The sequence below is a fragment of the Alosa alosa genome, chromosome 6 (assembly GCF_017589495.1).
Source record: "Alosa alosa isolate M-15738 ecotype Scorff River chromosome 6, AALO_Geno_1.1, whole genome shotgun sequence".
Classification (NCBI taxonomy): Eukaryota; Metazoa; Chordata; class Actinopteri; order Clupeiformes; family Clupeidae; genus Alosa; species Alosa alosa.
In genome coordinates this window covers 15071717-15089514 of record NC_063194.1, presented here as the reverse complement: position 1 = coordinate 15089514, position 17798 = coordinate 15071717, and the positions used below count along the sequence as shown (strand labels likewise).

The 17798-nt window shown below is 42.6% G+C and overlaps 1 protein-coding gene across 1 annotated transcript; it reads left to right on the top strand.

Annotated features, from left to right (window-relative positions):
• Nucleotides 1–822: 822 nt before the first annotated feature.
• Nucleotides 823–16411, top strand: zmp:0000000896 (caspase recruitment domain-containing protein 11). Its single transcript, XM_048245066.1, has 24 exons — nt 823–1084; nt 4250–4489; nt 5125–5262; nt 5579–5765; nt 6522–6660; nt 8579–8758; nt 9068–9187; nt 9439–9564; nt 10371–10541; nt 10723–10821; nt 10940–10976; nt 11208–11239; nt 11352–11440; nt 11527–11573; nt 11773–11905; nt 13201–13372; nt 13582–13705; nt 14043–14283; nt 14375–14441; nt 14560–14659; nt 15154–15312; nt 15436–15542; nt 15630–15745; nt 15861–16411. Exons 1-24 carry the CDS (start codon nt 1078–1080, stop codon nt 16063–16065), a joined length of 3036 nt encoding a protein of 1011 aa, XP_048101023.1. The 5' UTR covers nt 823–1077; the 3' UTR covers nt 16066–16411.
• The last annotated feature ends 1387 nt before the right edge of the window (nt 16412–17798 follow it).

Here is a 17798-nt window from a genome sequence, read left to right as displayed (position 1 = left end):
ATGCCGGATGTTATATTTTGGGCAAACACGAGGTATCCATATGAGCCACAGGAGTATTGCCACAGTGCCCTGTTTAAATGACCAACAGTATTTAAAGAGCATTACTTGCGTGTTTCCTTTGTTGTTCTTATTGTTATATCTTTTGTTCTGGGGAATCTCTTATGATATATGAAGCAATCTGTGACTCACTGCATAAGCAAGGGCATCACTTTGTTTTCATTGACAGGCAGGTCAGTGAAAGATGAATGAGTCAGGTTTCACCATGACTAATGGCTTTGCTGTGATTGAGACATTAATTGTTTTTTCTCCGAAGTGGGTATTTTATATTGAGAAAAAAATAGTACAAAAAAAATAGTACTACATGATAAATTGTTTGGGTGCTTCTAAAGAACATTATGTAGCCCAATCCATTACAGAGCCGTTAAACAAGACCCTAACGCCCCCTGGTGAGGGTTATGCAGCACAGGAGGACAAGATCATCCTATCTTGAAGCGGTTGCCTTCTCTTTGTGTGGTTACTGTAAAACACTTTCTTACATTCTATATATTCATATGAGACCAAAAACTCTTCATGTAGGCTATGTGTTGAAATCAGTCTATAAGATAGGCATAGGCTACTTGCACAGAAATTAGGCTACGCAACTTAATAATAGTTGTAAACTTAGGTTGAATAGACTACATTCTTATTCGTATAAGTTTAAAACCCTTCTTTAATTTTACGTGTTCAAATCTGTTTAAAACACACATCTCAGGCTATGCTAAGACAGAAATTACGCAGCCATGGTCGTTTAAAGGAGTGGTCTTCCAGTCACAAATATCGAATGGGTAGCGTTAGTCTTATCTTCGCCATTGGTGGCATTTTCTCGTAGCACAACGTCAATTTTACCTGTGCAGTTTCTTTTTGATGCTGTGGGCGTCAACAGAGTATGTAGTGAAACTTTACGGGACACGGTACAATAACCTTCAGGATGTCCAGCTGTTGACTTGAGCTGTTATCAGGTGTTTCTTTTGTGTCTTGGATTTCCTTGAGGACTGTATACCTGTGCTATATTTGCATTATCCGGACACAGTGGTGATCATGAGTGGTGAGCACTATAATTTCCATCTTCATACTAGAATGTTTTGATACTGAAAGTGACGGCGAGTGACATTTTTCTGAACCTTTTTTGGGTAACGTTAGGCACGTCTCCATTCAGCCGGCTTCCATTGATAGCCTACTTTGTCAGGTTGAGTTCTGTTGAGTTGGACGGTTTGGATCTGAAAACTAGAATACAGTGCCAAGAAAAAGTAAGTGAACCCATGCTAAAGTTGACTAAAAAGAGGAATAAAATCTTTTGGAAATTGATCTTAATGCCTTAATAAAAAAAAAAATAGGAAAAATCCAACCTAAATGTTCTTCCTTAAAATACAGGAGGCGTAGGCAATACACACCCCTATGTTAAACTCCCATAGAGGCAGGCAGATTTTTCTTTTTAAAGGCCAGTTATTTCATGAACCAGGATGGCCTACTTACTATCCTGATAAAGTTCCCTTGGCCTTTGGAATGAAAATAGCCCCACATCATCACATACCTTTCATCATACCTAGAGATTGGCATGGTTTTATTTCAGTTAGCCTATTAGCTGGTTTGATCAAAAGATGATTTTTATTCCTCTTTTTAGTCAACTTTAGCATGGGTTCACATACTTTTTCTTGCCACTGTAGAACGATACATTTATACATTTATAGGCTAGGCCTGCTTCGTTTAATAATAGTGGGATGCATAGCAATTGTGGACTATTGCAGTTACAACTATCCTATCAACAATCCATGTTTTTCTGCATCTGTGGATTTTGTTAAGAGAAATAATGCAGCCACCTGTGAAACAATTACACAATTGGCATGCATTTTAAAGAGAGAGAGAGAGAGAGAGAGAGAGAGAGAGAGAGAGAGAGATTCTAACATCTGGAGACCTGTTATAACTTGCACTGAACATAGCTGGAATGAAGGCATAGGGCCATGTTAGGATACATCCTGGCTGTAAACAGCCTAATCCAGCATTGTTTGTGGCTTGCTTTAAAAGGTTTTAATCAAAACATAACAAGACTCACTCACACTCTTCAGAAGTGTGTCAATAACATTAGCTCATCAATGACTGGGTAATCAGTATTTTCTTAATATATGCTAGAGGCCTATCATAACATCAGTCTATTGCTGAAGTAGATACATATTTGTCACATTTTTATTGATGATCGTACCAGGTATTTTTTATACATTTATATATTTTTGATAATTTGCTATCAGGCATGAGGAATAACAAGCCTCCTGTGGCATACCATCTTGGTGTCCATGGTAATGCAGGCCAGGTATTTCTTTATCATATCACATAAAGCCAGTGAATGGTGTAGTAGATTAGCCTAATTCAAATGTCTGATTTTATAGTTTGTTTTTCCTAAATCAGGTGTTCATCTTCTTCCAGGAAGTGAGGCCCCATGAATTGTGCCATGTTTGGACTTGTCTTGTGGTTTGTTGCAGTGCATGTATGCTTTCTTTGGCTATGGGCTTTGGTTATCACGTCAGCAATCCAGTATCACATTATAGTCATGTGTGCTACTTCTCCAGAAGTGAGATGCTGGTCTAGTTTTCACAAGTCAGCCACTGGCTCTTTCCAGCTCTCCCAGCCACCCACCCACACACCTTGACCTACTTGTCACCTTTATCACTTTTTCTTCATGTATAGTGGGAGTGTGCGGACAAAGTTCCGACAGAAATCTGGCATTCTTTTCCCCTGAGACAAGGCACACACGTGGTATCCCATCCGCCTCTAGTGTTTATGGGCAGTGCTCCATACTCTTGCTCTCTGCAGGTGCAGATCCAGGGCCTCTTTTACATGGAATGGCATTTATCATGCTCAATGCAGTGCCCTTCACTAATCTGTTTCGAGAGATACGGCATAACTTATGACTGTGGTAACTCCCTCATTCCTCTTGAAAGATGGTTGCTGTGTGTTCCTTCCATGTGTTAAATCATGTCCTCTACCTGGTTATGCTGATGGTCGATGCATCTGTGAAATGAATAACTGACTGCTAGACTAGTGACAGTATTTTGCTTAACATTATTTTTCACACAAAGAAACATTCTTTTACCAGTGATGTTAAGTAATGTTCTGTGACTGTGGTATTTTTTATTATTATTATTAAATAGTTTTTTAGTGATGCTTCAGAAAACTGCTTCTGTGGTCTGAATGTTTTGAATTACTGTTCATATGTTCATACACTATATTGCCAAACGTATTGGGTCACCTGCCTTGACTCGCAAATGAACTTAAGTGACATCCCATTCTTAATCCATAGGGTTTAATATGACGTCGGCCCACCCTTTGCAGCTATAGCAGCTTCAACTCTTCTGGGAAGGCTTTCCACAAGGTTTAGGAATGTGTGTTCTGACTTCTTCCAGAAGCTCATTTGTGAGGTCACACACCGATGTTGGACGAGAAGGCCTGGCTCTCTGTTCTATAGGGTTGAGGTCAGGACTCTGTGCTGGCCAGTCATGTTCATCCACACCAAACTCTGTCGTACTTGTCTGACTGCATTGTGCCAAGTGTAAAGTTTGATGGAGGGGGAATGGGATTATGGTGTGTGTTTTTCAGGAGCTGGGCTTGGCCCCTCAGTTCCAGTGAAAGGAACACTGAATACTTTTGCATACCAAGAGATTTTGGACAATTCCATGCTCCCAACTTTGTGGGAACAGTTTGGGGATGGCACCTTCCTATTCCGACATGACCAGTGCACAAAGCAAGGTCCATAAAGACATGGATGGCAGACTTTTGGCAATATAGTGTATATTGAAGACTTTTTTAATGAATTCATACTATAGTATGGATAATAATGCATAATTGCATCATGCAGCAGGTAATTTCTGGGCATTATTATTTAAACCTCCTCTCCAGCCTGACTGCAGATTTACAAAAAGGGAGACGTGTTTGCTTTACACGGACTTATCACACAATTGTGCGTTGGTTTTCATGTCATGAATGTCAATCCTTGTACCGGTAAATCCTTTTAAATGAGAGAGAGCAAACAATGATGTACTACCAAACCAGATAACAGCCTCACTCAAAAATGAATGGCTTTGCATAAGAGGCATGGAAGAACTGGAGGAGTGCATAAACTGCAAGTCATTTTGAAAATGAAAATGTCTGCAAATGTGCAAATCTCAGTGCGTGGGTCAGGTGAATAGAGTTTTGAGGTGAGTGTCCCCTTCGGCTCCAGGTATGCCAGTGTGGGCGAGGGAGCCGCCTCAGGAGGTGGAGAGTGAGACGGAGCTGCCCTGGTGTGAGGAGCGCGTGGAGGAGTGGTGGGACCGTGTGGAGGGCGCCAGGCACAAGCTGACGCGCCTACTCAACCCGGTGAAGCTCACACCATACCTGCGCCAGTGCAAGGTCCTGGACGAGCAGGACGAGGACGAGGTGCTCAACTCCACCCTGTACCCGCTGCGCATCAGCAAGGCTGGTGAGACACAAACACAGGCTACAGGAGGACACTTTGGGAGCACAAAGGAGAACTTACTATGCAAATAGGGGAAGGAAATGTGTATATATATGTATTTTTTTTTTTTTTTTTTTTTTTTTTTTTTTTTTAAATGCTTATTTAAATGGCTCATTAAAAATGTATATTTTATTTTCCAGTACTTCATGCTTTAAAGTCACATTGCTTCATTATTGCACACTTGGCTTTGATTTGCATGCATAATGTTGCTGTGAAGATTCTGTGTTAAAGCGATGGTTCGGAGTAATTTCACCCTAGGGTCCTTTGCGCCATGACCCCGAGCCAAACACCCTCCCAGAACCTGTTTTCCCTTGGTCGAACCCTGGTCGAGTAGCGCTGTCAGAAACTAATGAGTTTCTGCAGTCGTAATGGTACCAACTTTTATCTCGTAAATTACCCCACTCATAATGCCCTGAATGGTACGACACGTCTACTGTAGTACAACTATGTTCTTTACTCATAAAACGAGGCATTGAAAAGTTTGTAAATACACCAGGAGTTTATTTAAATAACACTTGCCTGATGGATGGCAAAGGACCCTAGGGTGAAATTACTACGAACCATCGCTTTAATGGCCGTATTTCCCTGACCCCTGTCAGGTCGTCTGCTAGACATTCTACGTAAGCGTGGCCATCGTGGGCTGCAGGCCTTCATGGAGTCTCTGGAGTTCTACCACCCGGACCAGTTCACACAGCTGACTGGACGAGAGCCCACACAACGCTGCTCTTGCATCCTAGGTACACGCAGACATAATGATGTCATTGGTGTGTGTGTGTGTCTCTGAACTCATACACATAAATGAGAATTGAGCCAGCGCCTATCTTTATTATCATCATCATGCAGCTGATTTTGTCGGTTTTCTTGCTTGCCTCCTGTTTACTCCTTCTGTGTCCTGCAAAAAAACTCTCCTGTCTTTACTCCTGCCTCCAATCGCATGTCTGTATCTCTCCTCTACCCCTTTACCCCTCTTCCGCTTATACTGTATCTGTCTCCTCTGTCCCTGGGCTCTGGTCCCCGGTCTGCCGCTCCCTGTCTGTCTGTGTGTGTGTGTAGAGGAGGATGGCCCAGAGGGCCTGACTCAATTCCTGCTGCTGGAGGTGAATAAGCTGCGGGATCAGCTGCGTGCGTGTCGGATGTGTGAGCGCCGCCTGTCCCAGCGCTGCCGCATGGCCGAGGATGAGCGCAGCCGCGCCGAGCGCAAGGCCCAGGAGCTGCGCACTGACCGCATCCAACTGGAGAGGTACTGCAGTGTTTCCCACAGAATTGAATTCTGTTTGTGGTGGTAGGTGACGGAGGGTGTTCACAGTTTTGATCAAATTTGTGCAACGTGGTTATGATGCTAACCGGATTTAATCACGATTTAGCCAGTCATCTTCTATGCCAACAATAATCCTTGCAGGATTTTTAAATGTTTTCTTTAAACGTGCATGCAGGTTTGTTGAGGGAGATAGACACAAGGAGAGGCTGTGCAAAGGAGCCCATAGTATAACATAGAAAATCATTGTGTGGTGGTCAATGTTGATATTGTGGTGGGCCGCCACAAATAAGTCAATGTATGGGAAACACTGTACTGAGTACTGACACATACAATAGGACATAGTAACTGTTGAGGGATGCAGAACATCTAAGGGATGGAACTTGTGTGATGTAGATGTGGACAGGTTGGAGTGCAGTTGTAGCACAGGGGACTAGAGAGTATTGATTCATTTAATAAGCATATACGATCGAGTCAGATCACACAGTCCAAAAGACTCACACCCACATCACTCTTTGTCAATGCAAGGGAAATAAGTAATCCACCTCATCAGAAAAAAACCCTTCCCAGATTAGCACAGATCACCTAAATGGTTACTTTCTTGATTAAAATTCTGGGAAAGGATTACTTTTATGTTTGTCCTTAGATTCTTCCCCTGAAAACAGTGTGAGATTGAAATTTAGTTGTGAAGTCTGTGCCTTCTTTGGCTCTAGCAGTGCTTTCTCTCTCTCTCTCTCTCAGGCTGAGGCAGGAATGGGAGGTGAGCAGTCGTGAGCTGAGCCGGATGAAGGAGAGACTCCTGGAGCAGGCGGTCAAATACTCCCGCTCCCTGGAGGAGCAGAGCAAGGCCTCTACCCGGGAGAGAGGGCTGCTGGAACAGGTAAACATGGTGATAGGTGATCTTTTGATTACAGCCGGATGGCTGCGAGATAAGAGTATAAGGGTGGATTAGGGGGTAGAGTTGATAGAGTTGTCTTGTTTTATAGAGAGAAGAGCGTATTAAGCACTAAGGACTCGCATAGAGAAAACATAATATTGTATACAGTGACGGGGGTTGATGGTGGACGTAAACTCCCACATGCCATAAACAACAGCAACTGGCAGATAGCACTTTTGACGCACAGAAAGAACCCACGCTTTTGACAGCCCCAGTGATGGTGAACATAAACTCCCATGCTATAAACAACTGCACCAAAACATGGACATATCAATGCTCAACCCCAATGCATAAACAAATGAATAAATCATCATAGCCAGCCGCTCCATAATGAAAACTTGTCTTACCGTCATGCAGTTAATAAGGTAGCCTACGAAAGAGTTTGCTTTTCTCCGCAACCCTGTCCATTAAGTCATCTGATTCCAAGTTCAATAAGGACCTTTTTCTCTGTCGCCATCAGCATTAGAGCCCTATGATTAGAGCCTCCAAATGATCCTTGAGTATCAGTATTAGCGCTAGTGCTAGCTGAAGCTGCACTTGAGTTTAAAAACAAATCAGTCAGTTTGCCGAATTTTTCACCGTCAGCTAACAGTGCTCGCTTAGATTTCTCTCTCTTTTTCTCCGCTCCCCCCTTGTGTTGCTTGATGCCTCGATTAATTTATTTTGCTAGCTTAATCTCAGTCAACAGTATAGCTTCCAATCTCCAAATTCCAACAACCACGCAGACGCGATCTACTCAATTCTGTCTTGAAATTCCCAGAAGGCATTGCTTCATTTTAACTTTTGCAAACAAATAATCAAATAAAAAAATCAGGTAAATCACGTTTTTGAACATCTGAATATGACATTTCGCTACAAAACAATGCAGACTGATGTAAAAGTTTGTGACTATAGACTGTAGAGGGTAACCATGACTGATATAGAGACTCGTGTGTAAATAAATACTGATCACTACACTGTCACGTCTGAAAGATTTAGAGAAGCCAAAGACCATTGTTGACGGTTGAAAGGGGATCTTTGGGCCGCCGATTACAATTAAGGGGTCGCATGGCTGTGACAATCACGCGGCTCACGAGGGCCCGCGGCCCCTCTGGCATCTGTCCAAATTCCAGATTACCAGTATGTCACTGATTGTATAGTAGCCCTAAATCTTGCAGGTCAAAGTCATTTGAAGTCACATATCAGTGAGATGTAAAGTTAGCTTCAGCTCTGCTGGTTGATAGTTTGGTGGTTGAGTGACTACTTTTGTACAAGGAAATAGGTTATTGCATGGTCATTCCTACTGTACAAACGCGTTATTATGTGAAATAGGTGTGTCGGGATTGGTTTGTCACGATTGGGACAACTGACTAGCTTACGTGTAGAGCCCCTACTTATGTCACTACCGGTGGCTGAATCATTGGTCATTTCCTGTACATCTGCCAGATTGATTTTTATTATTGACATGCAATACGAACTGCAAATTTAACTTTCACTTTTTGATGGTACCCTTGTAGTGAATGGAAATGGTTTATGTACTAGTCAAACAGTAAATCAGACAGGGTTACAAGTGGGGTCGTAAATGTGAATTTACTGAGTAAAAATGAAGTTGCATTCAGATTGGATTCAGATGCTTTCAACTATCACAAGTTTTTGCATGTTGATTTTTTTCATCAATTATAATAAAAAAGATACCTTCATCTAAAGCAATAGACAACTCAAGTGTGTATATTATATTGCTCTAAATTAAAGCTATGAGTTTGCCACTGTTGGCATCTTGCCCATCTCGCTAGAGGTGCTCATGTTTGCACTGCAGCACTACAGGAGTGGCTGTGTGGTGTGAGTGTATATCATGTGACTGATAACGATTTTATTCGGGCAGGTTGAACAGCTGAGAAGCAGATTGCAGGAATCAGAGAAAAGAGCCGACGGGAACCAATCCAACAACAACACGCCCAGCAAACGCAGCAGTGTGGTGTCCCTCATGCTGGACGTAATTTCAGATGAACCAAAGTCTCTGCATACTGTAAACTTCCAAAAGGACAAGCAACTCGGGACACAGGTGACAGAAGTCCTCCACGTGGAGTGCTCTTCCTTAAACACACTTTTATGGTCTTAGTGATAATGTTTCATTTTAGCATCTGGACATTTTGTTTGTAGTTCCTTTCCCATTAGAGGGCACAAGTTAATAATTAGCCGTAGAGAATGTGTTAAGAGTAGTGCCGACACCCAACTGACACAAAGAAAAAGAGAGTTTGAAGCTTATGCTGTGGAACTAATTCACACCATTCATTTTGGCACTGTTACTTTGGTGAGACTAACTTTGGACTGGTCACTGATGCAGCGTCACATATGTCCTGTACACCTATAGGCTCTTCTGGACATCCTTCAGCAGGACCGCAGGGAAGCCGCAGAGCAGAGGCAGGAGCTGTGCGCCACCATCGTCCAACTACAGGGGGAGCTAGAGAGTGCTGAAATGCAGCGGGACAAAGTGAGCGGGGGATGAGGGGTGTGGAAGGCTTGGAGCATGCCTATTTGTATCGTCCTCTGGCTGTTTGTGATAATGTAAAAAATATTAAATGACATTTAGCCATTTATTTAAAAGTACAAATTAAATGTACTGGTTGTACATCTAGTTGAAGCTATAGACAGTAGAAAAAGAGACTGTTTCCTGTTGCTGCACTAAAGTCCTCTTACCTGTGCATTGTGTGTGTGTGTGTGTGTGTGTGTTGTGCCGTGTAGCTAGAGGCTCAGTATGAGCAAATGCAGCTGAGGGTGCAGGCACTGCAGCTGGACTGGGAGACGGAGCAGAAGAGGAGCGTTTCTTACCTTAACCAGATCATGGAGCTGGAGAGAGAGCGGGACCAGGTCTGTGCTTTATAAAGGGCCTCTAATGGACTGTTTGTGCTGTTAGTGCTTCACCTTCCTCCTCCTCCGGCCTCTGATCCAGCATCCCATTCAGTGCACACTGGTCGATTTTCTCTGGGGATTGTACAGTAGATAGATAGATAGATACCTTCTCCTGGTACGCAATCTGGAGCTGGTCGAGTGAGTGGCTGACTTGGGTCTGAGGATGTGGAGTAGCAGTCGCTCCATCGTCTTCATCATGTGTAATGTTAGCGACTGGCCCAAAGTCATTTAGCTTGTATTCTGACTGCTGGACATGGGTGCTAAAATGGCTAGCAGGCACTGAAAGGACGCTAAATCAGAGACCAGAAAATGAGGAAAGCAAGGCACTGACTGTTCAAACCACCATTTTGTGTCAAATCAAGTTTTAGAACACTTATAAAGGTAAACAGACACATGTGTATCTCTGTAGAGGTTTTCTCCATACCAGACACTTTTGATAACATTTTGTGCCCTAGTTAGTGGCGAAAAACAAACAGTTTGAATTTGATGCTTTTTTTTATACCAATTGTATTGCATTTTTCAAGGTTGGCAGTTTTCTTGTGTTCTAACTCAATACTGAACCAATTTATGTCACTATTGAAAATTTAGACCCAAACAAACAATCTAAAATTAGGGCTCAGGTTGAACTATACAGGATTTCTCCTTTAATGTTTATCTGATTGGCAAAAGTAGATATGACTTTCATTTACTTTTGTGTTCCTGTTCTCATTAAAGGTGGAGATCTTATCACCTTCATATTTTTAACTTGTTTTTGTTTTGGGCAGGCCCTGCGCAGCCGTGACAGCCTGCAGCTGGAGTTTACTGACTGTCTGCTGGACAAGAACCGGCTGCGCAAACGCATTACCGAGCTGCAGGCCAATCTGGAACAGCTCCAGAGAGAGCTGGAGGCAGAGAAGGAGAAGTGTCGGGAGCAGAGCGCCCCCTGTCACCACTGTGTGAGTCTGCATGTCTGTAACCACAATCAGTAGTTTTCATCTACAGTGCATACTGTTTTGTTTGGTTTCTGTAACAAAGCCATTATTTTCACACTTTATTGGAGTTTATTAATCAGTTTCCTGACTATATACTCACACCCAGTCTAAAATGTAATATTTTTTACGTCTTTGTTTGTCCCAGTCTCATCTATCTCTGTTTAGCGAAGAGCAATGCTTTGGTCCCTGCTGTTCCCTGAGCCTAATCCCCTACACAGATAGCCCACACCAACTGCAGCGCAAGGTCTGCTTCGGTCACTCCCAACTAAGTCTTTTGTAGCCACTGGTCGTTGACATTTGTGCCAGTCCTGTCAGTGGCAGTGCTTGATTGTGACGCAACATTGTTTTTTTATGCCTCACAGTCGCCCCCTAGAGGCCAACAAAGTGATAAATCAGAAGGTGAGTCTTGACAAATTCGCCAAAAAATAAGAAAAAGTATGGTGTTTTTTGCTTGTCATGTAATGTTTTCATATATGTTAATAGTGTTAATAAATGGCAATAAATGATTATGTCCTTGGAAATCATAAGATAGCCAGAAAGGGGATGGTTCTTATCTGTCAGATAAGGAGATAGAATATAAATATAATATCGATCATCATTTTATCTCTTCCACTGCTGTTCATTCTGCAGATTCCCGTTACAATTCAGAGGAGAATCTTCCTGTGAGTGTTTTTACTCATTGATATGCTTACTCATGAACTCACATTTTGTCATCTGGCATTTTGTTTCTATTAACTAATTTTGTAACATGAACTTAAATGCTTTTTTGAACAGACCAGAGACAGCGAAAAAGATATCAACAGACTTTCTACTTTCCCATTCCCTCCTCATGTAAACTCCATCAACCGTAGAGTTACCACTGAGTAAGTCAGCACAGCTTAACCTTAGTGTGGCTATTTGGACCTTTTATATGAGAAACTGTTATATTGAGTGAGGAATATGTGTGTAGGTTTGACCTGGATTCCTGGGGCAGTGATGAAAATGATAATACCACAGGTTAGGCATTTTTTTTCTGCATCTTTCTAAAACATCTGCATGCACATAAAATAAGCTTTTTCAACATACTGTAGGTGTAACACTCTGAAATGTATCTGGTTATATTATCACCATTACATAGCCTGCTATTATAAATGTTCCTGGAATTCCTGGAATGTTCCCCATGTGACGTGTGGTTTATAACCTGTTTATATGGCAGGATCAGTTGCAAGTGAGGAGAGTGTCCCCTCTTTATGGGATTCCTGGAGCTCTCTGCAGTCTCACCTGTTTCCCCCTGACCTGATAAACCTGCCCCCGACACTCCCCAGCAAGCCATCACAGGTTTCACCTGAGTAAGACCCTTTATCTTAGAGAACTTTACTTACCTGAGAGCATTTTATCAGTGGCCACATCTGTAAGTGGCATCTGTAAAGCTTTGTTTAGGCTTATTGTTCATTTAACATACACTTTGCAGAGACTTTCCACGCCATTTGTCAGTTTCTATACAGGTTAATTTTAAAGGAGAAATCCGGACGATTTTTACGTGGATCTTGATCGCTAGACGTCACCGAGTACTGTCGATAAAAAAAAAAAACGACCAAAATCGGTGCTGCCGAACTTGAGTAGCTGCAGTTAGGCCAGTACTCCCAGTCAGCTACAATGCTAGGTCTGGGGGCATCATCTAAATGTGCCTTTCTTGCCTCTGAACAGACTTAAAATGTCATTAAAAAGTCTGTACTATATGAACAGAGTCCTTACGTGACAAAACGGTGCATTTTCTACTCATTAGCTGTGAAGAAACCATCTAAATTCAAAGTTTGTACTGTCACATCTGCACACTACTCTTTTCCTGCCTTTTCCTGCAACAGCCGAATTCCCACGATACTTCAGCACGAGAATAAAGCTATAGCTTTCAGTACGTACAAGCTTAGGCATCATTTGGATGGTTTCCATGTAGTTACATAGTCATTATATGGTCATAACTATTACAGTGCTCAATTACCTATTTTTGAGGGGAAATAAACTTCAAGTTTTCGCTGAGAAGCCGGCATGAGCTCGACAACAGACTTTATTGGGCTTTCCTGGAAACGACTGATGGAAACTGAGGTACATGTGACAGTACAAACTTTAAATTCAAACGGTTTCTTCACAATTAATGAGTTGAAAATGTATTGTTTTGTCACGTAAGGGCCCTGTTCATGTTGCACATAACTTTTAATGACATTTTGAGTCTGTTAAGAGGCAAAAAAGACACGTTTAGATAATGACCCCAGAGCTAGCCTTGTAGCTGACTGGGAGTACTGGCCATTAGCTGCAGCTACTCCAGTTCGGTAGCACCAGAGCCCTTTATTAGACATTCTCTGGTAGCACCGATTTTGGTCGTTTTTTTCCTATCGATACTTGGTGACGTCTAGCAATCAAGATCCATGTAAAAATCAGCTGGATTTCTCCTTTAACTTCTCATAAATCATCAACCCCAATCACTCTTAGATTACTTAGAGGATTTCTGGTCACATACAGTATAAGGTAATATTCGAAAGCATATTTTAAAAAGCATTGCATTTTAAAAGCATCACCATTGGTCACTTTCTCTGTTGGTTGGTGACAACTCCTCCCATAATCTTCATCATCTCCCTTGTGAACCCAGGTCAGAGAGCATCCCCTCAACACCCGTTACTCCCACTTCACCTAACATGTCCAGCCTATCCGATGACATCAGCATCGTTGGGGGCAACCACACAGGGATATTTGTACAGAGTGTGAAGCCGGGGTCTCCTGCTGACAAGTGTGGACTCAAGGAAGGCAGTGAGTTACTGGAGGTGAAAAAAATGGCCACTGATGCACAGACAGACAGAATTGATATCCATTATAGAACAACTTTACAGTATTACGAACACATTGCATGTTATGTCAAATGTTGGCTAAACTATAGCTCTGATATTGTAGTCTACCTAGTCTAATATGCATACAGACACATTATAGCATGATGGTAATAGATCATTCTTCTCCGCCTCTGGTTCCGACCCAGCTGGAAGGAGTTCTGTCTGGGGATGGCAATGTTGTCTTCTCTCAGTGCACAGCAGAGGTTGCTCATTTCTCTCTTCGCTGGTGGACAGACCCTTCCTCTCTCAAACACAAGTTCAATCAAGAAGGTAAAGTCACCTCCCACCCTGCATGCCTGTATCTCCAAATTGTCATCCTTTTGAATACTGAATCTTGTTGAACTGAATGCTTTGAGTGAAATTATAGTATGGTCAAATAAAAAGATTAACATCTAGGAAGGATTTTCCACAATTATTGTCATTGTCTCTTGAAAATATTGTTCACATTTGGATTTGGAACACACTTGTTTAATGACAAACAAAAAAATATTTAGACCAGATTGGTTTCTTTCATGGACACTGATATATACACATACATCCTTAGCAGTGCAGTGGTTAGTGTTTATAAATGGATATGGAAGTCTCAGACCCCTCTGATGTTTCTCAGGTTACTCCCAGCTGTGTGAGAAGATGTCCTCCACCTCCTTTGCTGGAGCAGACTCCTTCTATGTGCGAGTCAACCTGGATATAGATTCTAATGGTGACCCACCCTTGTTGGGCGTAAGCTGTAACGACATACTCCATATCACAGACACATGCTACAACGGGAAGTACCAGTGGCGCTGTTGTCGCGTTGACCCTCAAACCGCCAAGCCCCTACAGGCTGGTGCCATGCCGAATTACAACAGGTAGTGGTAGGAGATAAATGTTCTTATTTATGACCATGACAAACCCAAGGAGAAACAGTTGACCTCACTGCTCATCTCTTTTCACTTTCAGGGCTCAACAGTTGCTACTTGTGAAGTTACGCACCCTCGCCTCAAAACAAAAGAACTTTAAAAGGAAGGTATGGTTGGCTTAAGTCACTGCTAACTTCACCGACTGCTGCTAAATTTTGTGGTCGTTCCAAGTGATATCACACATATCCTTCAATGTAGCTCTTTTCCATCTCCTCCTCTATGTAGTTCTACAAAAGAGTCACTGAGGAGGTGCGACTGGTCAAGGCTGTCTCTCCGAACTTACATACTAGCTCCACCTCCCGAGTCTGCTACACACTTGGCAAACGTAAGCATTTCTGGCACTAATTACATTCGGAATAGCGGCAGGTTGAAACACACTTGGCTCCACAGGAAATAAACAAGCTCACCGAGAGCCTTTTGTGCAACTAGTCAATTAAGCTCTGGTGCATCCTACTTCTATCAATGGTCCTTGAGATGCTTCTACAACTTGATTGGAGTCCACCCCCTGCCTAAATGAATTCATTGGACATCATTAGGAGAGGCACACATCTGCCTATTCATTGGCATTTATATGGAACGGTGATTATTAAGAATTAATAGCCACCAGCCAATCAGAAAAGAGTATTTCTTCTCTCCAGGTGATAATGTGGAGTATTGGAGCATTGTGTGTAGACTGATGAGAAACAAAATTAATTGAATCCATTTTAAGATGAGTCTTAAACATAACAAAATGTTGAAAACTTGAAAGTGTCTGAAAACTTTCTGGTTGCACTACAAAATCAATCTGAACGGTGTGTATGTGTGTGTGTGTCATGACAGGTCATGAAGATAGTTTGATTCCTTATAGTATGGTGCAGCCAGTGCCAGTCCAATCCAAACGTCCCATCATCTTCTCCCCCTCCTTACTTTCCCACACTCTTATTGAGCGACTGCTGCAGCCAGCTGCGTCTGGTCTGGACTTCAACACCTGCCACCCAGGTATGACAACATGTGTGGAGTGATCATAATTAGCATACACATTATTGTAAGGATGCTGTTACCTGAGAAACAGCTGAGTTTGTAACATATTAAGATTTAGAGGACTTTTTGTTGACATTCTAGAGCCGATCCCTGTCTCAGAGAGACATGACAAGAAGGTGTTCCTGCTTCAGTCATCTGGGCCAACACTGGGAATTCGACTACAGTCCATAAAGGATGTTATTAGCCAGGTGGGATTCATGAGCCTTGTAGACACTCGAATGCAGCATTTCTCACACCTCTCAAGCATGCTGTAATGACCTGTTTTGTAAATGTAGGACAGGCACTGTCTCCTTGAGTTGGGCCTTGCAAGTGTTGAAGCTCTTCTGAAGCAGGGCGTGTATCCCATTGTCATCCACATCAAGCCCAAAGATAAGAAAGGACGAAAGTTCAAGTAGGTTTCCATCTTCTAATAATCTCTTCCTTTGCAATTGCTTACAATTACATTATGTATGCCTATATTGATTAAAAAATCACAATCCATAACCCTCATTGTTAAACTACAATAGGAAGCTGCTCTCTGGTCGTTCTGAAGACGAAGTCATGGCCGTTTGTCACTCAGAGGAACTGCAGCTGGAAACTTTGCCTCTGTTCTACCACACCCTGCAGCCGGGGACCTGGAGCAGCACCGAAGAGCTCCTGGATGCTATCCGCAGTGCAATCGGCAACCTGCAGAGGGCAGTGGTTTGGGTTGAGCTAGACCGACTTCAGTAGATATTGGACACCTATACAAATGCCTTAAAAGGGTAGATACACTATGGACTTTTAATGGTCTCTTCTCTGACAGTTAAAACACTGGAGCAGTGATGCAAGTATAGTGATGAATTGGTTAATGTTTGGGAGTGCTGGATTGGAGAGGGGCACAGTCAAAGCCATTAGAAACAATCTCAAGAGGACAGAGATGTAAAAGTCCGGCTTTAGAAAGTAAGTCATTCCATGTATTGGTTCTACCTGTGTGCTTAACACAGGTGATTTCACTAATTAGCTGATCTACCTGGCTTTAGACAGAGACTTTCTAATGTGGAGACACAGCACTCAAAAAATACTCCATAGAAATGCATGGGGCTAGTTTGTCACGCCAATATGGCCGTTGTCTACACATATCCAACCCCTTCTTCGGCAAAACGTCGACATGTGAATACATTGAGCCAATCATGTGGTGTGATGTGAATACATTGAGCCAATCATATGGTGTGTTGTGAAGACATCGTGCCAATCATGTGTTGTGATCTCGCCGCTGGAGCAAGATTGGTGTCGTAAAGCCTTTAGCGCACGCGGATTTCTGCCGAAATGGATGCCCAACGAGTGCCCAAAAAGCGTTGTCAAATGGCGCCGAGTGGAGGGACTTGCCTAAAAGGACTTTGCTTTAGACTAATGCTAATTCAGCTAATTAAGTGAAAGGTTGGAACAAAAATGTGGCGGGACTTTTACTTTCTGAAGCCGGACTATAGACCTCTGAAGTTCGCCTACAAAAAGGAGCCAAAGCTGCCATATTTGCCCATATAAGGAGATCCGGGTGTTAATTGAAGCTAATGCTGCTTTCGAGATGTCTCGTAAATCATCGTACACTCACCCGTAGAACATGTACCAATGAGTGGCTTTAGGAACGCCTTTCTCTCGAGCCACGAGGTGCATTAGCAGGAGGCTAGTCATTGTTATTGTTTTGTGCTACATGTAGCCTCTAGCTAAATGGCTGGAAAACAAATTGTTACATTGTATTGCAGGTACAGCAAGACCGTGCAATGCATGAATTGGCGACCGGATTGAAGCAGCAATTTAATCTAGTGTGTAAGAGCATTACATCAACTTTAACATGACCAACACAGTACATATGCAAAAAAATACATGTTCATCTCATCTCAACTATGGGCGCAGCCATGTTTGTTGTAAGGTCGTACGTCCACCTCGGGGTATCCTCAAGTACTCCGAGGTAAAGTGGGCGTGCCTGCCCAAAATGGCGCAAGAAAGCTGGGTAATTTACACTTTCCAACTCGGGCGGCGGATTTACGAGACATCTCGAAAGCAGCATAACTACCTATGGCAAGTTGCATTGTAAGTTAGCTCTGGGGTACTAAAATGTAAAGTGTGCCGTCTTCACGTACCGAAGATCACAGTATCCACTCGAAGGCCCAGCGAGAGTTTAACAGTTCCGATAATTCAAAATCCCCATGTTATTTTCCCATAGAAAAAATCTCAAGATACTGGATCGACCGATCTTATTTGGGCAAAGATGGAAATTCAGAGGTCTATTACACCTCTGCAAGAGGACATAATTCCACTGGACATGGTTTTGTGGTAGCCGACAAACAGCTGGCTTGAATTAGGTCACTGCATATCCACTAGACATAACTGTCAAATGTCAGCGCTATGGGACTACGAGTTGGAGTACCCACAATTAAATTTTTGCAAGAGGTGCATTACTGATGAAAAATGTGCAGAATGACTGG